The 27,793-nt window shown below is 45.0% G+C and overlaps 1 protein-coding gene across 1 annotated transcript in view; it reads left to right on the forward strand.

Moving 5' to 3' along the window:
* LOC126235215 (dynein axonemal heavy chain 8-like) overlaps positions 1-27,793 on the forward strand; it is a 570,318-nt gene that overhangs the window by 231,660 nt on the left and 310,865 nt on the right. Inside the window, exons 17-20 of the mRNA XM_049943945.1 lie at positions 639-781; positions 10,929-11,109; positions 13,014-13,438; positions 19,711-20,190. Of these exons, the coding sequence (XP_049799902.1) occupies positions 639-781; positions 10,929-11,109; positions 13,014-13,438; positions 19,711-20,190 (1,229 nt within the window). The remainder of the gene's footprint in view (positions 1-638; positions 782-10,928; positions 11,110-13,013; positions 13,439-19,710; positions 20,191-27,793) is intronic.

Here is a 27,793-nt window from a genome sequence, read left to right on the forward strand (position 1 = left end):
GCCAGTTGCCCGCAACAATGAAAGGCTCCGCGAATGAACACTCAGTCTCATTCTAAGTACAAAAACACTCGTCACCACTACAACGAAATGACAGCCCTGCTCAGTAACACACACATTCCTTTCGCGATCTTTATGGTTCAAATGGCTCTGAGCACTATGGGACTCAACTTCTGAGGTCATTAGTCCCCTAGAACTTAGAACTAGTTAAACCTAACTAACCTAAGGACATCACAAACATCCATGCCCGAGGCAGGATTCGAACCTGCGACCGTAGCGGTCTTGCGGTTCCAGACTGCAGCGCCTTTAACCGCACGGCCACTTCGCGATCTTTATGGAGTAACTGTACGCTGATTGTAACTGTCGTCGTAATGTTAGTTTGTAAATTCTTCAGTATATGTGGATTCTTTGTACTAACACCGTATTTAATGTACTCTAAACATTTACCATTGTACCACTTACTGGGCGAAGTGTACAGTAGTTGCAGTTCTGAATTTGCATTCAGGACTATCGAGATTCAAAACCCTGTTCACCCAGCCCCCCTGAAGTGCATTGACAGAACATATTTCTCATAATCGTGTCTTTTTGTTTCTTGTTGTGGAATTGAAATTAACGGGTGATACTTGTCTCATTATTTACAGAGGGTGCCGACTTTGCTGCAATAGCATCATATGGCAAGAATTACTTCCGCAGCGTCATCGCCGACAACGATGTGGACCGCACGATGTCGACACTGAGGAATGTTGTCACAATGCTCAAACCGGAAGTCATCAAACTCATAGATGTAAGTTGTGAGTCGTGTATCTTACATCAGATTTTGGGTTTCTGAATTCATCCAATTACCGGCCGGCCGCGGTGGTCTCGCGGTTCTAGCCGCGCAGTCCGGAACCGTGCGACTGCTACGGTCGCAGGTTCGAATCCTGCCTCGGGCATGGCTGTGTGTGATGTCCTTAGGTTAGTTAGGTTTAAGTAGTTCTAAGTTCTAGGGGACTGATGACCACAGCAGTTGAGTCCCATAGTGCTCAGAGCCATTTGAACCATTCATCCAATTACCCAATGGTCAAACTGAAATTCAAGTCCCAAGTATCCAGTGCTGATACTTAATTATAACGGAATTCATTATAGAATGAATACAATAAAAGCCTATTTCAAACAGACAACAATACTCGATGTAGAAATACAATCAAAATACCCGATCTGCAACTGACTTTGAGAGAAATAAACGGTTATCTACTGCAGACCACTGTGCCTTCATAGGTAGGCTACTGTATGAAAGACGCAGGAAAGAATAATGTTCACCTTCATTCTTTTCAAACGCTACACAGTCTCCCTCCTGTGCTTTACAGTTAAAACCTCTCTTAATTATTGTCGTAGTCATTACTAGCCACCTTTCCACTTCCACTTATATATTTAGATTTTGTTTGAATTTTGTAACCTCTAGCAACAGATGATAAAATGACTCTAGATACTACTTGTAGAAGTGAGACTTATTTTAATCGTGAGAATGGTGTTTAATCTCCGTGGCTGTGGATTAAATTGGTGATATAAATCCAGCAATCAGACACTGCCCAATTTCTTTATTTCTTTCTGTAATAATTGAGACTATTTTCACCAAATGGACCAAAGATATGGGTACTTGTAAGGAACACGTCCCATCGTACCCCCCTCAGGCATATTGATAAGCTGGCCCAATGGATACCCCGTCAAAAACTGAACATCGGTCAAGCATGAAAACAGGAGTCCGCAGCTCGTGGTCGTGCGGTAGCGTTCTCGCTTCCCACGGCCGGGTTCCCGGGTTCGATTCCCGGCGGGGTCAGGGATTTTCTCTGCCTCGTGATTGGGTGTTGTGTGCTGTCCTTAGGTTAGTTAGGTTTAAGTAGTTCTACGTTCTATGGGACTGATAACCATAGATGTTAAGTCCCATAGTGCTCAGAGCCATTGAAAACAGGAAGAAGATGTACTGGACTGTGAAAGCCAGAAACAATAGCGTCGTGGTTAAGTGGTCACCGTGTTGGACTGTCAAACTGCCGAACCGTGTACAAAACTCCCTCGTGCCACTATATTACTTTTTTTTATCACAATGTTATGAACTGTTCGTCTGGTCATTGAAATGTTTGTTCTCTTTCTGTAGTCTTCGCAGTTGTCATACTATACAGGGTGTTACAAAAAGGTACGGCCAAAGTTTCAGGAAACATTCCTCACACACAAATAAAGAAAAGATGTTATGTGCACATGTGTACGGAAACGCTTAATTTCCATGTTAGAGCTCATTTTAATTTCGTCAGTATGTACTGTACTTCCTCGATTCACCGCTAGTTGGCCCAATTGAAGGAAAGTAGTGTTGACTTCGGTGCTTGTGTTGACATGCGACTCATTGCTCTACAGTACTAGCATCAAGCACATCAGTACGTAGCATCAACAGGTTAGTGTTCATCACGAACGTGGTTTTGCAGTCAGTGCAATGTTTACAAATGCGGAGTTGGCAGATGCCCATTTGATGTATGGATTAGCACGGGGCAATAGCCGTGGCGCGGTACGTTTGTATCGACACAGATTTCCAGAACGAAGGTGTCCCCACAGGAAGACGTTCGAAGCAATTGATCGGCGTCTTAGGGAGCACGGAACATTCCAGCCTATGATTCGCGACTGGGGAAGACCTAGAACGACGAGGACACCTGCAATGGACGAGGCAATTCTTCGTGCAGTTGACGATAACCCTAATGTCAGCGTCAGAGAAGTTGCTGCTGTACAAGGTAACGTTGACCACGTCAGTGTATGGAGACTGCTACGGGAGAACCAGTTGTTTCCGTACCATGTACAGCGTGTGCAGGCACTATCAGCAGCTGATTGGCCTCCACGGGTACACTTCTGCGAATGGTTCATCCAACAATGAGTCAATCCTCATTTCAGTGCAAATGTTCTCTTTACGGATGAGGCTTCATTCCAACGTGATTAAATTGTAAATTTTCACAATCAACATGTGTGGGCTGACGAGAATCCGCACGCAATTGTGCAAACACGTCATCAACACAGATTTTCTGTGAACGTTTGGGCAGGCATTGTTGGTGAAGTCTTGATGGGGCCCCATGTTCTTCCACCTACGCTCAATGGAGCACGTTATCATGATTTCATACGGGATACTCTACCTGTGCTGCTAGAACATGTGCCTTTACAAGTACGACACAACATGTGGTTCATGCACGATGGAGCTCCTGCACATTTCAGTCGAAGTGTTCGTACGCTTCTCAACAACAGATTCGCTGTCCGATGGACTGGTAGAGGCACACCAATTCCATGGCCTCCACGCTCTCCTGACCTCAACTCTCTTGACTTTCATTTATGGGGGCATTTGAAAGCTCTTGTCTACGCAACCCCGGTACCAAATGTAGAGACTCTTTGTGCTCGTATTGTGGACGGCTGTGATACAATACGCCATTCTCCAGGGTTGCATCAGCGCATCAAGGATTCCATGCGATGGAGGGTGGATGCATGTATACTCGCTAATGGAGGACATTTTGAAGATTTCCTGTAACAAAGTGTTTGAAGTCACGCTGGTACGTTCTGTTGTTGTGTGTTTCCATTCCATGATTAATGTGATTTGAAGAGAAGTAATAAAATGAGCTCTAACATGGAAAGTAAGCGTTTCCGGACACATGTCCACATAACATATTTTTCTTTATTTGTGTGTGAGGAATGTTTCCTGAAAGTTTGGCCGTACCTTTTTGTAACACCCTGTATATTGGTTACAGAATATGCGTCATGTGGGATTGAATAATGTGAACAGGCGAGATACCACATAGACGTCTCACGTAAATGAAAACAACAAATAAATGGGTGTGAACTAGGTTAGAAACGGGAATTCAAGAGTCAAAACTTCCAAAACGGAAAGCAAATTCAAAAACGTTAAAAACATATGTTTTGATAGAGCACATAGAAACTTTGTGATTGTGAAACCGTTGCGTTGATTTGCTGCAGCACATGTGACAAATTACTATGTTTTCATCATTTTGTTGGGAGTGATCACATTCACATTAATACGAACACCTAAATCGAGCAAGCAAGCACGTCTCACTCACTCACGAGGCGTGCAAATTAGATGCGTCAATAAGAGATTCCTATCATATGACACACGTACTATTACTAATGGCGTGTATGACACACCAGATGTGTTTTCTGGTTGAGGAACAGCAGAGAAAAGAAATTGGCATGGGAGAGCGCTAAACACTGTTCGTCCGCTTTATAGTCTAACACCGTGACCTCTTAACCACGGTATCTAGACTGTTTCAGCCTCCTCAGTATTGCACTTCTCCTTGGACTGTTCACTGTTTCTATTTTGCTTGTTTTTCACGGTTCAGTACACCTTCTTCCTGTTTTCATGCTTGATCTGTGTTCAGTTTTTGATGGGCTGTACACTGGGCCCTCTTACCACTAAATCTGGGAGGGGCGCGATGAGCAATTTCCCTTGCTAGAAATAGGCCTCGTTTGATATGTGAAAGGTCCCGGAAATATGGCAATCAACGTAAGACCACAATGAGAACAGACGTACCGGTGTACAAAATAGTACAAAGCAAAAGACAGCGTTAGGAAGCTACAGGTGAGTCAAAAAAGAAGTTCCGGAAATGAGGTGTTTATAGCAAGTTTTTCATATTATTTCGTTCATTTCCTGTACACTGAGGGCCGCCTTATTTACAGCACCACTTCTATTAGTAGTAATCTACAATCGCAGTCGCCAGAACTTCTCAAAAATTATAATCACTAATATCTCATATTATTGGCACATATACATATCCATGAATACAGCTGTCTTTCTCTCTCTATCTCTCTCTCTCTCTCTCCCCCCCTCCCCTCCTCTTCCCCTCCCCCACCCACACTAACGCACACCAACACACACTCTCACATACGAAAGCATTCCAAACCCTGCGTCCGGTTTTTGGGAGGTTTATCTTTGTTCTACGGCAAATGAACTGTAACTTTTCGTGATTATTTCCTCCCATTTATCTCCAGTTGGGAACCTCTCAGTCCCAACCCGTCTGAATCGATGATCCCCATTTTGCTCTACCTCTTGGAATAGACAAAGAAAAATACGAATGAAACTTCCTGGCAGATTAAAACTGTGTGCCCGACCGAGACTCGAACTCGGGACCTTTGCCTTTCGCGGGCAAGCGCTCTACCACTGAGCTACCGAAGCACGACTCACGCCCGGTCCCACAGCTTCACTTCTGCCAGTATCTCGTCTCCTACCTTCCAAACTTTACAGAAGCTCTCCTGCAGGAGAGCTTCTGTAAAGTTTGGAAGGTAGGAGACGAGATACTGGCAGAAGTAAAGCTGCGAGGACGGGGCGTGAGTCGTGCTTGAGTAGCTCAGATGGGCAGTCTGCCGCCGGCAGTGCTGCGAGGCGGTCACGCGCCAGAGCGCTGCGGGCGAGGCGCGCACGGTGTGTTTGTGTTTACTTCGGCCGCTGTAAGTGCCGTTTTCCCTTCTAGATCACCATGGCGCACAACTATCGGAAGAAGACATTACGTTTCAACTTTTGTTCCGACTTCGCCCGACCCAAGGCCCTGGAGGTAGAACGATTTCTACGCGATGAAGTTAAGATACCACCAACGGATCTCATTGGTATCCACTTGTCCATAGTTAGCAGTACCGTCTACGTCAAAATGATCAACGATGCGGCGTGCGACAAGGTGCTTCAAGAGGCAAAACGTGGACTGCGCTTCTGTCATTCCGACGGCAACGTCGGACCCGTTACCGTCGATCACGCAGGTCTCGGCACACGGACGATAAGGATCTTCGAACTGCCGTTCGAACCACCTGCAGACGTCGTCATCGAGGCGCTCCGTCCCTATGGCAACGTTCTGGAACATGTTGCCGAACGATGGGTACAATTTCAAACCTATCCCGTTTTAAACGGTGTTAGACAGGTCCGCATCGAGTTGCAGAAACACGTGCCTTCCTATCTACGTATCGGAGGCTGCCGTGCCATTATAATGTACGACGGCCAACCTCGGACCTGTTCCGGTTGCGGGAAAGAAGGTCACCTACGGTCTGACTGCATTCAACGACGTGTCGCGCAGCTCCCGTTGTCGGAAGCGTCCGTCACACCCACGATGACCGCCCTACCGGTCACTTACGCAGCGGCTCTTGCCACGTCTACAGTTTCGTCCAGTCCGTCGCCCGGTCCTTCCGATCGGCACGCCCCACCGTCCCAGTCACCTATGGACGGTGCGGACGTCCCACCTGACAACCTTGCCGCCGAACAGGCTCCCGCACCGGAAGCTGAAGAGAACAGTACTTCTTCACAACACCTGTTTGACAATTTCATTGTACCCACCGACGCCTTCGAACCAGGTCGACGCTCCTCCTTGCCGTCGTCCGACACTGAGGAACACGTGCGCAAACAACGCTCGCCACATAGGCGCAAACGCCGTCGCCGTTCACCCACGGGCTCTCAAAGCGTCGCCACCCGCGACGACGACGACGACACCCAGCCAGCCGACATTTCCACACAGAGGTCGGCGGACAACTTTCAAGATGAACAAGACGTTTCGCAGGACGGGACCACCATGGAGGTCGCCACGCACAATGTAACGATCGGTGCGCAGGTTGAGACGCCTGTCTCCCCGCCGACAACTCCAGATCTCTCTCACCACGACGCCATTCCCATGGACACTGGACAAACCCACGGCACAGGAACATGGGCCGACGACGTTCAGGAAGATACGCCCCCTCCTCCGGATGAGTTGCCTCCGCCGGACAAGGCTGCCTGTTAACATCAAAAGCGAGGCATTGCAGCTGATGGGACGGGACTTCCTGTCGGTGCCCTCCCCTTGGTGATGGTAGATGCGCGTCCACCACCACTGAAACAAACGTACCGTTTTGCCACACTGAACATCAACATGATCGGCACTGCACCCAAGCTGCAACTCCTATGTGACATGCTTCGGGCCTCTGACGTCGACGTCGCCCTTCTTCAGGAAGTACGCGTTGCCACACTACCACCAGTCTACGGCTACGATTCATACACTTCCACATGTGATCAATCAGGGCGTGGAGTGGCTTTCTACATACGCGAAGGAATCCCACTCAAGGACACGACAATCCTTCCCTGTGGAAGAGGCATGGCTGTTACCATCTTCGACACGCGCGTCATCAATATCTACGCTCCGTCTGGCTCCACGAACCGTCGGCAGCGGTCCACTTTCTTCGGACATGACGTGGCGCCCCTGTTTTCTGGACGCTATGATCGCCTTATCATGGGAGGCGATTTTAACTGTGTCCTCCATCCGCAGGACCAAGTGCCTGGTTATTCGCCATGCCCGGCGCTGCTCACCTTAATCGAAGATTTTCATCTAGTGGACGTTTGGGAGAAAATTCATGGCAATACCCCCGGTTTTACGCATTATACAGCACATTCTGCGAGCAGACTGGACCGGTTTTATGTCTCTGCCCACCTTGGCAATGAAGTCGCCCAAGCTGAACGTTGGTCCCTTGCATTTTCGGACCACTGCGCCGTCATTTGCTCCCTGGCTCTGCCACCTCAGTCAGTGTGGCGCGGCAGAGGTTACTGGAAGCTTAATACCTCCCTCCTTAATGATCCACACTGCCGACAATGTATTGCCACTACATGGGCGTCTTGCGAAAGACTCCTTCCGCAGTACACATCCACGTTCCATTGGTGGCTCAAATGTGCCAAACCTGCGATCAGAAAGGCCTTCATACAATGTGGCAAGGAAGCAGCAGCATGGCATCGAGACACCACAAATTTTCACTACGCCGTCCTCCGTGAGCTCGATGCGCTCCCTCCATCACCTGACACCCATAGAGAACGACAGCGTACTAAAGCTCGTCTCCTCTCTCTTCAACGTGCACGACTGCATGGTGTCGTGGTGCGTTCCCGACGACAAGACCTCCTCCACGACGAAACCCCATCCACAATCCATGCCGCATCCGACCATAGTCGTCGACGTCGACTTTTTGTCCCCAACATCACGACCTCCGATGGTGTTCACCACACAACACAGGCGGCAGTGGTGTCTGCCTTTGCTGAACATTATCGCCAATTTTATGATGATGAACCGATGGCGACGCCCATTCCTGATGATCTCCGTCCTTCCCCTGATCGGACCCTCACCGTAGCGGAGTCAACGTCCATGATGTCTGCAATCACCGCAGAAGAGGTGGTAGATGCGATCAACAAAGGGGCCAAGAACAAATCACCCGGACCAGATGGTCTCCCAGTGGAGTTTTACCGGGCGTTCACCACGTTAATGCTTCCTCGCTGGACGGAAATGATTCAGGAACTCTTTACTCCGTCCTTCCCAATTCCACCTGAATTCGTCACTGGCATTCTTCTACCTGTGCCTAAACCGAAGGGAGGGTCTCATGTCTCTGCATATCGCCCCCTTACACTACTGAATGCAGACTATAAAATCTATGCACGGCTCTTAGCAGCGCGCTTACGCACCGTCTTACCTACGGTCCTTTCACCTGAGCAGACTGCACGTGGTTGTGGGGTCACCTTACAAACAGCCCTAGGAGAATGCCGTGACCTCATTGCACTGGCGTCGGTTTGTCGCCTTCGTGCAGCACTGGTATCCGTCGATTTCACGAGTGCCTTTGATCGCGTTCGACACCCATTCCTCCTCATGGTGGCGACACGTATGGGGTTCCCATTGCTTTTTGTCGATGCCATTCGCCGTTTACTACTTCCCGCGGTCTCGATGGTACAAGTCAATGGGAGGCTTGTAGGACCGATTCCTATACGCCGCTCTGTGCGTCAAGGATGCCCTATGTCTACTTTATTATATGCCATTGCATTTGAGCCCCTCATCACTGGACTTACCTCTAGACTGCAGGGCCTCACTTTGCGTGACTACACCTTTCGCTGTAGGGCTTATGCGGACGATCTCCTCTTTCTCACCCGCTCCTCCACGGAACTCAATGACGCCATCCAATGGATCCACCAGTATGGACGTCTTTCTGGTAGCATTCTTAACGTCCGTAAATCGACTATGATGCACATTGGGCGCGGCCTCCCGGCTATGGTGCCGACCCCACTCCCAGTCAGTGCCACCCTTCGTTACTTGGGTATCGAATTTACGAGCTCCACACACCGCACAGTGGCCCTGGCTTACCGGCGGCTTTTACAGTCGATTCGGCACCATGTCCGCGGTCAAGTGCACCGTAACTTAAACCAACTCCAACGTGTGTCCTATGTCAACATGTATGTCGCCCCTAAACTGGTACACGTCGCCCAGATCCTCCCAATGCCGTTACTCCTTGGCCGCCGCATCCAATCCGCCTTTGGATATTTCGTGTCAGCAGGGGCACTTTTCAAAGTCCGCTACAATACCCTAACACTGCCTCCTGTAAAAGGTGGCCTCGGACTCGTCAACGTACGGGCACGATCTTCTGCACTCTTTGTCCACACTCTGTTGCGGCACTGGCAGGGGCCGGTCCCGTCCTTAACACGCAGTCTCTTAGATATCCTCCGACCAGCTTCTCTCGATCCACCGATCAATGTGGCACCTATTTCTCCATTATTGTACCACGTCGCCAATTGTTTCATAGAACTCAGCTACGTTCGGGCCGATCTTCCAGTCACCCGTCCTCACCGTACAAAAGATTATTATCGTTTGTTTATGCTGTCCAACCCTTGCGACCCCATGGTGCTACAGCATCCTGACATTAACTGGCGCACGGTTTGGGGGTGTGTGCATGCACCCTTTTTACCGTCGTCTGTGTCTGCACTCTGGTATGTTTTAGTCTATGGAAAATTCCCGACTAATAGTCGACTTTATCGCATAGGACTGGCCACCTCCCCACTCTGCCCTGACTGTCAGCTCGAAGACACCGACGAGCACCGTCTTACGTGCCCCCTGAAACAAAATGTATGGCTCCTCATCCAACGAATCGTGGGCTTTTACCTCCGTGCCCCGCCAACGACGGTAACCCCGGATTTCCTGTTGTTGCCCCAGACATTTCACTACCCTCTTGCTAAGCACCATACCCTAATCTGGTTTCGAGGACAGGCTTTAGAATACCTCTTTCAGAGTGGTCCGCATACAGTCCTTGACTTCTGGTACAAAGTTGTGACCGCGCGTAGCACCCTCACCCGAAAACCATCTTACCGACAAACTTTTGCCGGTTTTCCCCGCAGCGTCTTCCTTGACCCCCCTCAAAGTTGGGGTGTACCGTGCATACCTGTCACATGATGCGACACCCTTATCCACGTTCTCATGCATCGACCAAAAACAAAAAACAAACTTAAAAAAATGGAAGAAGACAGAATATGTTATATTTTGTTGTATTGATTTTTTTTTGTTTAACTAACAGTCATTTGTATATGTTTCAATGGTACCTTGAAGAACTCTTGCATAGTGAATATATATGTACTTTTAGTTTGTTCATTTAAAAAAAAAAAAAAAAAAAAAAAGGAAAACAGGATATGTTATATTTTGTTGTATTTAATGTTATTCTCATAATTTGTTTACCTAACTCTCATTTGTATATGTTTAACTGGTACCTTGAAGAACTTTTGCTTTGTGTATATATATATATATATATATATATATATATATATATATATATATATATATATATATATATATATATATATATATATATATATATATGTACTCTCCGTTAAAAAAAAAAAAAAAAAAAAGTGGTAGAGCGCTTGCCCGCGAAAGGCAAAGGTCCCGAGTTCGAGTCTCGGTCGGGCACACAGTTTTAATCTGCCAGGAAGTTTCATATCAGCGCACACTCAGCTGCAGAGTGAAAATCTCATTCTGGAAAAATACGAATCATTCAACAAAAAACACGTTATTTCTGCAAATAAATATTGTTGTGCCTCTGGAAATACCTATGATAAAACCATATTGCTCGTGGTAGTGTTTTTCATGCTCGTTGTATGTTTTTCTTGTTTTCAGCATTATTTGACGTATGCTTACTTGTGGGATGATGACCGAGAGGAGAAAGTCATAAAATTTGTGGAAAAGGATCCAATTATACAGGAGATAAAGGAAGAATTTGAGAAATATGAAGATACAAGCGAACAGATAAGGAGAATTCCAGACGTACACGTCATAAGAACGCTGGAAATTGTCATGGGTAAGCATACACGAAAGTTCCTTATTCTTTATATTGTGAATTAAATTTATTACATCCTCTAATTGGTGCAGTGTAAATCGACAGTCTTGAATACAAGAGGAATTGGAAATTACACATTGACTTGTGTGAGGTTACTTCTTTTGAGTACAACGAAACACAATGTGTACAGAAAATACACGAACGGAAATTACCTCCACGAATTTCTCATGTAAGTTCTTCTCGGTATTTCGCCCAGGTGCGGAGCTAGTGTTCGATTCGGGAGGTAAGGGGGGGGGGTCACATTTGTTGTTAAGATGACTTTCAAAATATGGTTCATCGTTGTGTCTCTTTTGAGAGACCCCGGATGAGAATGATGCCTACGCCCACTCTGTGTAGGCTACTTTCACGGTAGATATCCATGTCCACAGTGACCACCTCTCTCCCCACAGCGCTGCGCGCAGTAGCAGCGAAGTTTGAGGCGCCATATCACGGATTGCGCGGCCCCTCCCGTCGGAGGTTCGAGTCCCCCTCGACCATGGGTGTGTGTGTGTGTTGCTCTCAGCATAAATTAGTTTAAGTACCGTGTAAGTCTAGGGATGGATGACCTCAGCAGTTTGGTCCCCAAGGAATTCACAAAATTTTGACCATTTCTCTCCAAAGCCTACATTCCGAGAATAATATGCCACGGATGTCTACGGTTTTGTTGTATGTTACTAATAACAATAAACAGGATGCTTTTTTCCACCGTGTACAAACTCTGGGGATTGATCGATGAAAAGACACGAAACAAAAACGGTCTAATGAACTTATGTCGGAAAATACACGGTTTCCATGCTAGAGACCATTTATTCAGTCACATATTGTCACATAGACTACGGTCTAATACGCGCTGTACCATACAGCCACAGTTACAGTATGTGCTGAAAATGATTTCCATGTGCCTCAACGCATGCGTGTACGCTCCGTAGCATGTTCTGTCTCACACGTTCACATTGGCCAAGCTGCACACGAACAGTGTTAAAGGCAGCATGAACACGCTGCCCCAGTGTCTCCACTTCTGGAATGGGCTCTACATAAACCATACTTTTGAGATGGCCCACAACCAGAAATCGCACGGGTTGAGATCTGGTGAACGAGCAGACAATGCTTATCAGATCCATCGACCAGGGAAGACACGATTGAGAAGCGCCCGGACGTTAACGGCGAAGTGGGCTGGAGCACCATCATATTGCAGCCACATAACCCTTCGAATCGTCAATGGCACTTCTTCCAGCAGGGGAGGTAAAGTCAACCTGCAACCCGGCCTGTTAGTGATGTGGAAGAGAGACTGGTTCAAATGGTTCAAATGGCTCTGAGCACTATGGGACTCAACTGCTGAGGTCATCAGTCCCCTAGAACTTAGAACTACTTAAACCTAACTAACCTAAGGACATCACACACATCCATGCCCGAGGCAGGATTCGAACCTGCGACCGTAGCGGTCGCGCGGCTCCAGACTGTAGCGCCTAGAACCGCTCGGCCACACCGGCCGGCGAGCAGTTCTAGGCGCTTCAGTCTGGAATCGGGCGACCGCTACAGTCGCAGGTTCAAATCCTGCCTCGGGCATGGATGTGTGTGATGTCCTTAGGTTAGTTAGGTTTAAGTAGTTCTACGTTCTAGAGGACTGATGACCTCAGATGTTAAGTCCCATAGTGCTCAGAGCCATTTGAACCATAAACTCCATTGTTACAATAAGCACAATTTCGTTCTCCCCTATCCTTCTTGGTGTGCCAGTTTTACTGACAAGCTTTGTAATTTTGTTCTGGAGGTGTCAGAATGGCTATTATGTAACTTCTCCTTTACGATCGAGTTTATTCAAATATTCTGCACCTTCTGTAGAAACGATGTGATTTGCAGTAACAGTGTATGAATATGTTTGAACACAGACAAATTCAAGGAGGCGCTGCTGAAGGAATCGATGGCGTGGAAGATCCTGTTGGGCAAGTACCTGAGCCTGGCTTACCGCGCCAAGCTGGCGGAGATGATGGAGTTCATCAAGGAGAAGTCGAGCGTGCTGCAGCGCAAGGTGAAGGACTTGGACGACGTGCGCGTGGCCATGGCGTGCCTGGAGGCGGTGCGCCAGAACTTCTTGCGGCTGGACATGGGCATCGGCCCCATCGAGGAGGTGTACGCCACGTTCGAGCATTACGGCGTGGACGTGCCGCGCGAGGACGTCGAGCGTGCAGACTCGCTGCGCTACGCCTTCAACAACCTGCAGCTCAGCGCCAACCAGGTGCAGCAGCTGCTCGTCGAGGTGCAGCACCCCTTCCTGCAGGAGCTGCTCGAGGGCGTCAGGACCTTCGACCAGGAGGTGCGTCGCCCTGCTCCTCTTACCCACTCTACATGCTGGTCTATCCACACAGTCCTAAAATGGAAACGGGTCGTTTATCAGAAATTTAAAGTCAAGGAGTATGAAATTGGAGATGGAGGAAACCTGTGACGCTATTTTACCAACGTGTGGACCATTTTCGAAGCCACTGTCTTGGATTCAACTCGTAATTTTCAAACGGAAAGAGGGTCATGTGACACATGAATCAGATAGATGCGACGAGTCTGACTCTTACCAAAGATGCCAGAATAGTGGTTGATGGCGATTTGTCCGTTTTCGATCGTCCAGTTTTCTCTGTATAGTTACCAGAATAAAAAATGTTCCTATCACAGCACAAAAAAGGCGAATATGTCCTGAACAGAATTAGGGATGTAAAAGAAGGGATTCATCCTGCAGCTTCAAAGACTTTTAAATCAATACATCTTGACATATCCGTTCCTTCCCTTAATTCAATTCACGTAATAATGATTTCTACGTGCTACATTTAGCTTACACCAAAAGACGTTTAAATCAAAACATCTTGAGCTACACTTAGCTCGACTTTACACCAACATATCGCGACAACATATAAAGATTTGTGGATACAAAAATATTGTTTTGACTTCATCCATTTATCTACCTCAGTGCAAAGTTTGAACAGATTCGTACACATTTAAGGTACAGAAGTGGCTCGCTTCAAAAACCTTCCAGAAAAACGTGTTTTTTTGCACGTATTTGCTTGTAAAATCTGAACGGTGCACATACAAATGATGCCATTAACGCTGCATTAATTTCAGCCCAATTAACATCTTTTGCAAAAGGAATTAATTGATCCGAACAATTTACCTGGGCGCCAGCTCCGGTTCGTCGTTCAAAACTTGTTACACTGTAGCATAGGTTAACTAAGACAGATGTTTAAATGGCTATACAAATGGCCGCTGGTCCAGACTATACAAAAAAAATTTTACCCCATGTTTCTAGCTCAAATTGGAATCTAGAAACAAGACTCCCCACTCCCCATAAATAGTGATTCTCCGCGCGGCCTTCTCAAACATATTTTTTTACACAGCTTCTGCACTGTAACAATAATATATTATTTCCTGCAACAAAGCCACATTTTAGGTAGTGACTAACTAATCTATCTGTGGTGGTGCTTGAACTCCTCTGCGACAAGGCGGGTGCTCCTCTATCCTGATACCAGGACGATCTCAGTGTGTTCGGTCTGTGTTAACGCCATTAGGTCTCACGTCACATGTAAGAAAGAAACATCAGTCATAACCCGAGAATGAATAAAACTAACCTAAAAAAAGACACAATTAATTATCTCGTGTACTTCTCTATTCGACTATTATGTCACATGACACCTGCATTCTTTTCAAAATTAAGAGTTGCATCAAAGATGGTGGCTTCCCAAGTTGCCGCCATGTTGGTAACACAGCCAAACAGATTTTCCTCTTCTTCCATCTCATCATACCTAGCTTTATACTTCGGTTTCTCCATTTGTTTTTCACTTATGGACCACCCTGTAGAACCTCTTACACGTAGTTCAACATACTGACAAAAACCTGTTAGAAGAGTTCTAAACGCATTTCTTGTTTTCTACATCTAAGATGGGGTCGAATAATACAATACATACGTGGTACTTTCTTCCACATCTACATCTACATCTACAGGGATACTCTGCAAATCAAATTTAAGTGCATGGCAGAGGGTTCATAGAACCACCTTCACAATTCTCTATTATTCCAATTTCGAATAGCGCGCGGAAAGAACGAACACCTATATCTTTCCGTACGAGCTCTGATTACTCTTATTTTATCGTGGTGATCGTTTCCCCCTATGTAGGTCGTTGTTAACAGAGTATTTTCGCATTCGGAGGAGAAAGTTGGTGGTTGGAATTTCGTGAGAAGATTCCGTCGCAACGAAAAACGCCCGTCTTTTAATGATGTCCAGCCCAAATCCTGTATCATTTCTGTGACACTCTCTCCCATATTTCGCGATAATACAAAACGTGCTGCACTTCTTTGAACTTTTACGATGTACTCCGTCAGTCCTATATGTTAAGGATCCCACACCGCGCGTCAGTATTCTAAAAGAGGACGGACAAGCGTAGTATAGGCAGTCTCCTTAGTAGATCTGTTACATTTTCTAAGTGCCCTGCCAATAAAACGCAGTCTTTGGTTAGCCTTCCCCACAACGTTTTCTGTGTGTTCCTTCCAATTTAAGTTGTTCGTAATTGTAATACCTAGGTATTTAGTTGAATTTACGGCTTTTAGATTAGACTGATTTATCGTGTAACGGAAGTTTAACGAATTCCATTTAGCACTCATGTGGATGACCTCACACTTTTCGTTATTTAGGGTCAACTGGCAATTTTCGCACCATTCAGATATCTTTCCTAAATCGTTTTGCAATTTTTTTGATCTTCTGATGGCTTTATTAGTCCCTACTCTTTATGGTCTTCTGTTACGTGGCGCAAAAGCCAGTGGGCACACACACTAAGTACCCCAATCGGCGGTCGAGTGTGCCAGTTACCAATAGAGACGTCCAGTTGTGCAGCGAGATATTTGATTGTGATCCGTCTACCACGTCGAATGAGAATGTCCGCACGCTTCAACGTTGTAGGAGTCGCAGCTATGTTGCGGCTAGCCGGCACGCTGGAGATCGTACAGGTTTGCGCGACCTTGTTGCCATGATGAAAGACGCCTAGCCCGACGACTCAGCATGCTTTTTTTCACTGCCAGGTCTCCGTAGACGTTCTGCAAGCGCCTGTGGATATATGCGATGCTTTTGTTTTCCGCCAAAAGAAACACAATGATAGCTCTCTGCTTGGAGAGAACAACCGTTAGAGACGCTACTTTGAAGGCAATGTATAGCGCCGCCACCAGTCGGAACTTCATGAAACTGTAGGGGCTGGAGCGGGAATATTCCACGAATTACCACAACAAATTCCTCGATCTTTCAACCGAAATTTCCCAGAGAAAAAGTGTGTTGCGTTACTTATTGCACGCCTCTCGTAATATTTCTGAGAAAAGGATTCTCACATGTTCCTGAATAGGAGTCCCACATTTCATCAGTGCTACGGACCTCATGCAACCTTGAATCAGCGTTCCTACTTTACTTCCCTTAGCAAAAAAGCGTCATTCCAGTACACATAGAAATTCCAAATGAGTAATGTGATTACACATGGTTGTAACTATTTAAATGAAGGAGATACATCAAAAGAATTACAGAGCATGTAAAAAAAAGTTCAAAAGAATGTTTCCGTACTTTATAAGTGTTGTATAGGACTCTCTTTAGTTACACAGAAAACATCTAAGCGACAATCCAATTCAAGCCATACGTTCGTCAGTATAATGGAGGCATCGACGCGAGTGCATTACAAATGCGCATTTCGAGTTCTGGAACTGAAAGGACCTGCAGAAGAAAGTGCTAACACTCAGTTTATAATCCGTTAATTATAAGAATAAACCTGATGTAAACATTGCACTATGTATTCTTCCGTGTTTGCTGGAACCTCATTGGATTTCCGTTTCACGTGAGACTGCAGCCAAGCTGTCTCGAGTACTATCAAGTGCGATAGTAAGGGTACGTTTTGTGCTGTGCGTTACGCTAACATCGACTGTGCGGTAATACGGGACATCAGCTTTACCTGCGCATTTAACTTGGACAGCACTGGCCGGTCAGCTAGCAGCTAGTACAGCTAGCCTGCAGTGACGTGGCCAGCTGCAGTTCACACGAAAAAAAAGAAAAAAACACTGCAAATCTCCCACATTACGCTTCTTAGACGACTAGACGAAATTTCATAAGACGTTATCGTTTTTAGCAAATGTACTATTGCAATTAAAAACAAGAATGATGAAAATTCCTGACTTAACCACAGGGTAATTTTTCTGCATAAGCTATGTGTAACGTAAGAGAGTAATGAAGTATTTCAGCGGATAGTTAAATATTGAAGCTACTGAAAGTATTACTAACAGTCAGTCGTCTGGTAATCTCTTAGCTCATTCCTTAACCAAATCCGAGAAATAGATTTCAGTTCTGGAAGTGTCACCTGTTACGTTGATAACGAACCTATCAACAACAGAATCCACGAAGCCAACCAGGCGCAGCATTTTCTCTTCTACTTTTATGACGAGCCGTTCTATATCCCGCCAGCGTTCGGCAGTGACGTGTGAAAAAGCTGTGTGCGTTAGTTGCAGTACCACTGGCAGCTTAACAGTGTTGTTACTTCTCGGGCCAAATCCCGCAGCTTGGCTCCAGATCAGTTCTGTTGGGTTCATATTGTAATGGTACAGTAGCAAAAGTAAACATGCACCATTTGTATGGCGTGCTGAATGCTGTGAAAATGATTGTTTATCATGTTTCTACGATAGTTATCTAGCTCTGTGGTATAAAACGATGGACATCGTCCAAATAAAGAGGATCTAATTTTTCATTTTTGCCTCAGAAATTAACTTGTTATGTTTTCTTAATTTAAACAACTTAGGAATTTGTAATTGAAATGTAAACAGGAATTTCGCGTCCAATATGTAATTAGAAACAAGAAGACGTGCATTATTCATACAAAATGATGATGGGTGTTATAATTGCGAGATGCAGGTACTTCAAATTGAACGAGAAAAAGAAAGATGCTAGCGAAATTTGAAACAACGCACGAGCAACCGCATGTGATTTACACTCCATTATGCTACAAACTACGCTACACATTCAATCTGGGTTTGCTTCTCAACTGCGTCATATATAACACAGGGAAAACTTCAAAGCTGATTACCTCCGTAAATTTATGAAAAACATTAGGAACAGCCTATTTCTCGGCACTTTTTTTAACTGCTGTGTTCCACGCGCGAGTTTCGCTACGGAACAGAAAGCAGCCTCAGTCATTTTTATACCGCGCATTAACAGCGCGACAATCAGAGCACAACGCTGTAGAGGCTGTGACTGCATGCGATTTTTGAAATAAAAACTACGTAGCTAAAGCGTGATTAAGAAAAACGTTGATGGCTGTTAATACATTTGAATACCTTAAAGTTTCATTTAACGTAACTTAGTAATAAGATATCTAATACATAAATAGAACCTACTTCCAAGAGCGTAACAACACCAGTGTTCGTATGCTGCGGTTTCTGACCAATCATCACGTTTGTGTTTGTTTACATCAGGTTTATTCTTATGATGAACGGATTATAGCTAGGATTAGTCTGATGATCATATGTGTTGCATGCTCCAGTCGATCACATGCTGATAATATTAGGGTCATTCAAAAAGAAACGAGGCGGAAGCTGTTAAATGGGGCTCAGGGTTCGAATCGTGTGTGTGCCAGGAAGTACTATTTTCTGTGGCTGAACAATGAAGTGTTTGTATTGAGATAATATTTATTATTTCATTTACGCGTCTCGCGGTCCCCTAGTCCGCAGCTGGTGGTCTCGCGGTCGCGTTCTCGCTTCCCGAGCACGGGGTCGCGGGTTCGATTCCCGGCGGGGTCAGGGATTTTCACCTGCCTTGAGATGACTGGGTGTTTGTGTTGTCCTCATCATTTCTTCATCATTCCTGAAAGTGGCGAGTTTGGACAGAGCAAAGGTTGGAAATCTGTACGGGCGCTGATAACCGCGCAGTTGAGCGCTCCACAAACCAAACATCGTCATCATCATCGCCGTCCCCGCTGGTTTATTGCAAAGTACAATACAGTAAAAAACTAGTGTACTGCGTGACAAGTGAGTATAAGTTACGAATTGCATCTGTACTTGTAAATGACCTACGTTTTGTTTACTAAATAAAGTGTGTAAATAGGAAAATAAGGGAAGAAGGAAAGAAACACAAAATAAGAATGGCTTTTGATTGGTTACAGCGAGGACAATAATTTTGTAACTTCTGCGTTTACAGCAGATCACGATTACAAAAAGGTATTTTAAAGAAAAAATAGCTTAGCGGAGCAATAAGTAGTACTACCCCCTACCCGCGAGGTTAGACTCGACGAGCCCAACCGCTGCACGTGCAGCGGGTACGTCATCTGGTAACATCACGTGTTCAACATTCGTCATCCACCTTTCGGATATTTTCCGACATTTGCGACCCCATGAGTCTTATGTTAAATTACTTGTCTCAGCGTGATCTACGTCGCTTTGGGGTTTGTTAAACGTTAATGAGAATCACTCCGTATACAGCTTAATTATTTTAGAATATAGACAACAGACAGAAAGAAAGCGGCAAATAAGTAATCAAAGAAATTACATGTGAGGTGAGAGAGTTTAGCAGCGGCGTGGCTGTGGTTGCAGGTGTGCGACTTCGACGTGGACTTCGACGCGAACGGGCCTATGGTGCCCGGGCTGGCGGCGCGCGAAGCCAGCGACCGGTCGCGCCTCTTCCAGGCGCGCTTCGACGACCTGTGGGAGCGCTTCGAGCGCTTCAGCGACGGAGAGCGCCTCTTCGGCCTGCCCGTCAACGACTACCCCATCCTGCACAACCGCAAGAAGCAGCTCAACCTCCTCGGCAAGCTGTACGGCCTCTACTTGCAGGTCATGAAGTCCGTGGACGGCTACTTCGAACTCCTCTGGTCAGACGTCGACATCGAGGCCATCATCACCGAAATCACCGACTTCCAAAGCCGCTGTCGCAAGCTCCCGAAGGCAATGAAGGACTGGCCCGCTTTCCTTGACCTGAAGCAAAAGATCGATGACTTCAACGAGTCCATTCCACTGCTGGAGCTCATGGCGAACAAAGCCATGAAAGACCGACACTGGCAAAGACTGTCTAAGGTATTTATTAGTTTTAAATGTATTTCATCGCAGGCCTTGTGGCCGAGGGGTTCTAGGCGCTTCAATCTGGAACCGCCCGACCGCTACGGTCGCAGGTTCGAATCCTGCCTCGGGCATGGATGTGTGTGATGTCCTTAGGTTAGTTAGGTTTCAGTAGTTCTAAGTTCTAGGGGACTGATGACCTCCGATATTAAGTCCCATAGTGCTCGGAGCCATTTGAACCATTTTGTATTTCATCATGAACGGATGCAGCTGAACCCCTTGACCATTCCTTTATTGGGGGTGGAATAATAACCGCAACCGGTCACAATAGAAGATGACATTATTTAACACACGACCGGTTTCGCGCTTATGCCTATCTCCAAGTAGTTTACATTCCTGACTCACTGCTGAAGGTCACTGTTTACATCAAAAGTAATATAATGATGACTAAATAAACACAACTGGAACATTTGGAGGTGGATAAGCTGTGTTTATTGTAAAATATCGTGCTACTTTCATATAGCTGGTGCATCTATATCATTTTCATACAGCATTTGTCATATTTTTTTAGAAAACATTTCGTTTTTTACACGTTAAATGTATATTAATCGTTATACTAATTATTGGAGCTTTCATATTATATCTTTGAGAAATATTTCAAGAATCAGCAACTGTAACTCATGGCCCTCTCATAACCATCAATTACAAAAAAAATGTCTATTTAACCTTGTATAATTTGCCAGCAACCATACAATATATTATAAATGACAGTGTGGTTCCACAATCATGTAACAGTTTCATTTTCGTAATTTGTAATATATGTTATGTTTCTGTATATGTAACATCTCTGTACTTCTTTGACTTACGCTCTTTGACCATAACCCGTTTACCAATGTAAACACATTGGATGTTGTGAGTGCATGTGCTTCTGGACTTATTAACACCTAAAGTGCAACTACTTTATCAAACACACAATATGAAAACACTGATAATTAGCATGGTGACTAATATACGGCTAACGTGTAAAAGACTACATATTTTTGTAAAAAAAATGTGACAAATGTTATCCGAAAACAATATGGATAAACCAGCTATATGTAAGTACTATAATATTTTACAACACATGTCGATTACCCAGTGTTTCATTTGTGTTTAATTATCATCATATTGTACTTGATCACTGTTTAAGTGATCTCCTACACTGAGCATGTGCATGAACGTAAACCACCTGAAGGTAGGCACAAGCCCGAAAACGGCCTATGTTAAAGAAAATCACCGCCTATTGTGATTGGTAGCTGTTATTATTCTACACCCAACTCTTTTACTTTTCGAAATGCAACAACTTCCCTATAATCTGGGTGCGTGTTATGCGACTGCTTATTATCCGTGAACAGTTCAACGATTTAAAAAAAAAAAAAAAAAAAGAAATAAAGAAAAAACCGAAGTTATAATTAAGACTGACATTTTCGTTTACAATTTAAATTTCTTGTTGTTAAGCAGTACATAACGAAAAAATCTGCGAGTGGTTAGACAGCGATGTCTACCAACCGGGATTTGAGAAGCTATGCGCATATTGTGAACAAGATATTAGAGTCGTTCAGAAAGAAACGAGCCGGAGTCTAAAATGAAAACAGCTGAAGGGATTGTAATGTCGTAGCCTACAGAAGAAGCTGTGGTCCTTATGAGAGCGCTGAGGCCCCAAACTCGCCACTAGAGCGACACGGGCGCACGTCCAACTGACGATCGAGCGAGTTCGTCGAGGCCTGAGGTACAGACAGGCCGTGGCGTGTACGTCACAACACGTGACACAGTAGATCCTTGACTGCGCGTTTAAGTACATGAAAACTCTCGACAGCGCACGACAGAGTTACGACCTTTCGTGGGTATCTTTTAGATTGCATACTGATTTCCCATGGGCCCTGCACACAGTCGAGCGTTCGCGAAGTGTGGCGGACAAGCCGAATAGCGTGACGTCACAAGTTCGTTGCGATGCCCGTATTTCTCCTGGGCTCCGGAGCACGTGAACGCGTCCGCCGTCCACTGCACTCAGTAGTGCTGCAAATAGATAAATTAACGCTTCAAAAGAAGATAAAATAGCTGTAGTATGTTTCCTGACAGCAGAAGGAGTCCGGGGAACGGAAATTCACCGAAGAATGGCACAAGCACACGAAGAGCACTGCTTGTCCGTTGCAAGAGCAAAGGCGTGGCACAAGCGATTCGCGGAAGGACGGATATCGTTGACTCGTGATGCACGACTGGAATCCGACGCCGCATTACCGATACCATTATCCAGCAGTTGGATGCCCTCGTTATTGAAGACCGACGAGTAACGGTAGCAACCATTGTCCCAAAAGTCGGATTTAGAGTGAGAATTGTATGGACACTTGTGCCGTTCTCTGATTAATTTCCGCTACCCGCACTCCTTCCGCCATCAGGAAACGCACAAAACGCCTCTGTTCTTCTTTTGACGGCTCCATTTCTCTGTTTCCGCGCTACTGAGTGCAGTGAACGGTCGACATGTACACAAGCTCACTCTGTCGTCACGTGGGTGTGCGCCACACTTTCTTCCGAAGGCAGTAGCGTTACAATCCCTGTAGTGATTTTCATTTTACAGCTACCAGCTTGTTACTTTTTCAATAACCCTAATATGTTCCGTAGAGGAAGAGAGCGAGGACGAGGAACCCAGTAGTACACAAACCGAGGCTGTCAAATGCGTCGTTGATCTGACGTTAGACTACGTAGGATAAAATTTGTTTGACTTCACCCATGTTTGACTCTCCGGAAAAAGACGACAGTCGTCAGGGAAAAAGTGGAATGAAAAACATAAACAGAAAAAGTGGGGTTATTTATCGAAAGTGAAATGAAAGCAGCTGATCGAAATACAACTTGTTTTAGGTGTAATTTTGCAAGTAAATGGGCAGTTCCCTGTGCGTCACACGTAAGTACTGCAGTGGACTTTCAAATATAACATGCAACTTGCTTTTCAAATAACAGTTTTCGATAGAAATATGGGTATTTTGGATGGTTCAAATGGTTCAAATGGCTCTGAGCACTATGGGACTCAACTTCTGAGGTCATTAGTCCCCTAGAACTTATAACGAGTTAAACCTAACTAACCTAAGGACATCACACACATCCATGCCCGAGGCAGGATTCGAACCTGCGACCGTAGCGGTCTCGTGGTTCCAGACTGCAGCGCCTAGAACCGCACGGCCACTTTAGCCGGCGGTATTTTGGATTATTCGTTTTCTTCCGTTTTCCATGCAATGACCCAGATAATCGGGAGCTAACTGTAGATTTAGTTTCAATATATTGTATTTTGTGCAGGCGGTGCTGCATAAGTAGTAAATACACTCATGCTCTAAGCCCCATTGAGCACGTCTGGCATGCTCTCGGTCGACGTATCGCTGCACGTCTTCAAACCCCTAGGACACTTGAGGAGCTCCGACAGGCACTGGTGAGAGAATGGGAGGCTATACCCCAGCAGCTGCTCGACCACCTGATCAAGAGTATGCCAACCCGTTGTGCGGCCTATGTACGTGTGAATGGTGATTATACCCAATATTGATGTCGGGGTACATGCGCAGGAAACAGTGACGTTTTTGTAGCACATGTATTTCGGGATGTTTTTCTCAACTTATCACCCATACCGTGGACTTACAGATCTGTGTTGTGTGTGTTCCCTATGGGCCTAAGCAGTTAGCGCCAGTTTTGTGTAATGCCAAGTTATGTGGAACCACATTCTGCAATTATACTTAATTTACTAGCATGAGTGTATTTCGAGAAACTTTAAAGGGAGCTCATAACAAAAAAAAAACATTTATTTGTTACATGAATAATTTAAGCTTATAGTTCTGATGGAACATAAAATTTATCATGGAAGCCTTCGCGGCGTCATTATTGCAGTGACGTCAGTAGCAGGCCTTTGTGGACTCCAGCGCACCATTCAGCTCTGGGTTCGGCTCTAGAGGTCCTGGCTTCACGACCCAGCGAGGGTATTTTTGGCAATATTTTCGGTTTGCCTAGATGGAGGGGCAATGACATCACATTCCAAGTGGCGACCATTTTACACTTCAAAGTGCAGTATTAAGAGATGCATAAATATGGCGCTAAGTTCGAAGATATGCAGTCAAAAGCTATAATTGTGTAAATTGTTACTATTCAGCACACACGCAGACACACACACACACACACACACACACACACACACACACACATTATGCCAATTACTGTACTACTACATTATAGATGAAAACTAGCAATGCCAGGTAGCCCGTCGGAGGTTCGAGTCCTCCCTTGGGCGTGGACGTGTGTGTTGTCGTTGGCGTAAGTTAGTTTAAGTTGGATTAAGTAGTGTGTAAGCCTAGGGACCGATGACCTTAGCACTATGGTCCCATAGAACTTACCACAAATTTCCGATTTCCGATGAAAACTAACTGAATCAGAGGAAGACAAGGAACTCTGTTTAATGCTTTTGTCAGCAGCTTTGTCAAGTCTAGACTTGCCTAATTTCGTAGAAACCGGACATACATTTGTGAAACGGAGACGAGGAGTAGGTTGTGCTGCTTTGTGCCTGTCTGAATGCAGAAATTAGACACACGTTGCGTAAAGCCTGCACCGGTTGCTTCACTCCCTACACATGCACTCTGTTACACAGTAATCCAGAAATTGTATGTCTTATCAGAATCCAACCATTTTACGAAATCTTTGTTTCCTTTTCTTGGTATCACTTTTTCAACTGAATATGTTGATGTATATCTAGTTGTTTTAAGAGTGTCTCCTGAATTGCTCGAATTTTTAATATCATAGCAGACCTATTTCGAGTGAAATCCTTCTTGAATATCTAAGTACGTTTACTAATTCTAACAAAATAATCGACTTTGAATTTAGATTTTCGTTGATTTGTCATCTTGATATTATTATACTCAGTAGACAAAGGGCTGTTATCCTTCACGTCATCATGTTTCATATTGTTCTATGTTTTGCGTGATTGTAATGATTGACAAGATCGTGCACATCAACCCATTTCTAAGAACAGTAGGCAGTGAAATGTCTTAACATCTTTCCTTTATGAGTTCCATTGAATCGCCCTGCAAGTGAAGCTTCCAAGTTGGAAAACGATGAGTAGCGATTGATATTTTATTATTTCATTAGCTTTTTGATATTAATATTGCAAAATTCCTTACTTACATTTGTTTGTAAATGTATCGGAATCCTATTACATTTTCTGTGTATTTTTCTAAACAGATCTGCAACCTCAGTAGCAGTTTTAGTCGTTAAAGCAGAGACCCATGCATATTTGGAGTACATATCAATTACTGTTTGTAAAAATTTATAACCTGAATTGTATTTGGAATATGTAACAGGTCAACCAATATGGCTTGATGAGGCCATCAGTTCCTTTAGTAATAACCATTCTCCTCAGATAAATTATGAGTGCTGGGTGATACAGTTGTTCAGCTATTCCTGCTTTAGTGTTGATTACAACAAGAGCAAGGTTTCGTTGGAATGACGCAACAATAATAAATTGTTTCCAGAATGAGATTTTCACTCTGCAGCGGAGTGTACGCTGATATGAAACTTCCTGGCAGATTAAAATTCTGTGCCGGACCGAGACTCGAACTCGGGACCTTTGCCTTTCGCGGGCAAGTGCTCTACCAACTGAGCTACGCAAGCACGAGTCCTGCCCCGCCCTCACAGGTTTACTTCCGCCAGTATCTCCTCGTCGCATCTCTGCCCATCTCTTCATACTGTGTGCAAAACATGTCGTGAATACAGTTAGTGGTTCAAATGGCTCTGAGCACTATGGGACTTAACATCTATGGTCATCAGTCCCCTAGAACTTAGAACTACTTAAACCTAACTAACCTAAGGACATCACACAACACCCAGTCATCACGAGGCAGAGAAAATCCCTGACCCCGCCGGAAATCGAAACCGGGAACCCGGGCGCGGGAAGCGAGTACGCTACCGCACGACCACGAGCTGCGGACAATACAGTTAGTAGTAAAGGAGTAATAAATGAAAATGTGGAGCCTGGTGCGGCAGTTTTTCCGCAAGAGCAACAAAAAAGTATTAGGCGATAAACTTTTTGCCTTTCGTCATTTTGTGTGGGTTGTCAGCGAGAAAAAGTTTGGTAAAGGTTTGAGTTATGTGTTACGTTCGTTGCAAGACCCTAAGTGCTCTCATTCTGGATGACTGAAGTCTGCAAAATCGCGCATTGTGGGCTACATTTCTTTATCACTTCCACCCCCCGACACTTTCACAGGTAGGTGGTTCTTACCCTCAGCCCTTCCGGGACCCAGGAGACCGTCAAAATGACTTTACCGGCCGAGGGTGGGGATTTCAACTTCCTCTTTGGAGGAGAGGTGATGTGGCGCAACCCCATAGATTGCCGTTTGGTTTCCGGTTCGAAGTGATCAACCCAAGTCTCATCACCTGTGACGGTGTTCGACAAGAAGTTGTCAGGTTCGACATCGTAACCCTCAAGATGGTCTTTTGTTGCTCTTTATGGTATTCTCTTAATTGGCGAAGAACCCAGCATGCATACCCCTCTGAGTATCCCAACTAGCTGACGAGTGTTTCAGCATTACCAACAGAGGCGTCCAGATGAGCAGGAGGTTTTTTACGTGCTTCGCCGACCACCTCGAATTTGAGTGTCTGCACTTTCCAGCACTCCAAGAGTCACACCTGTGGGCAGCCAGCCGGTACGTAGGAGACCGCACAGGTTTGGCGACCTCGTTGCGATGATCGCCTCGCCCAGCGACTCGTCGTGCTTTTGTTCACTTCTGGGTCTCCGTACAAATTCTGCAAGCGCTTATGAATATCTGCGATGCCTTTCTGAAGGCTTCATATAGTGCCCCCACCTAACGGAACTTCATGACACAATAGGGACTGAAGCGGGAATATTCCACGATATCGCACAATCAGTTCCCCAATTTTCAACTGAAATTAGCCGAGAAAAAAATTGCATTACTTATTGAATGCCTCTCGTTCATACATATATACAGACATATACACATGCATTCATTTTTATAAATTTATGGATAACAAAAGGAAAGGAAAAAATAAAAAACAAATCAAAATACTGTGCATATAAATTTTATTATAAAAAACATTACACGTCGTAAGCTTCCCATAATATTTGTTTCTGTATGAAATTTAGCCCACATCTATCTCTCACTTATGAAAGTCTGCGTATTACCAAAACTACGTACCCACCAGCTGATATCCAACTGAAAACAACTTGTCTTTATATTAAATGCGCAGTGGAAGTAAAACAGTTATCTGGCCCTAATCAAGTTTTCCACTTACCTCGCGTCTTGACAACATTGTTGCAAATTTCTCGAAAGCACAACAGTAAATGGCAAGCAGGCAGCGACTAAACTAGGTTTCTATTTCTAAATAAAATTTCGAAACTATATTCCAACTGTCGCATACCACATGGTGAAACGTGGTAATGCGTAATGATAAATGGTGGGATGGGGAGAGTAGCTATTACAATAAAATGATATTCCAAGACAACGATTTTAGAATGAAGTATGTATTCAAAAAGACAGAGTAAAATTCTGCGTGAACTTCAGACATAACATTGGTCTGAACAGTACTATGCTTAACAAAG

This window comes from Schistocerca nitens, chromosome 2 (assembly GCF_023898315.1).
Source record: "Schistocerca nitens isolate TAMUIC-IGC-003100 chromosome 2, iqSchNite1.1, whole genome shotgun sequence".
Classification (NCBI taxonomy): Eukaryota; Metazoa; Arthropoda; class Insecta; order Orthoptera; family Acrididae; genus Schistocerca; species Schistocerca nitens.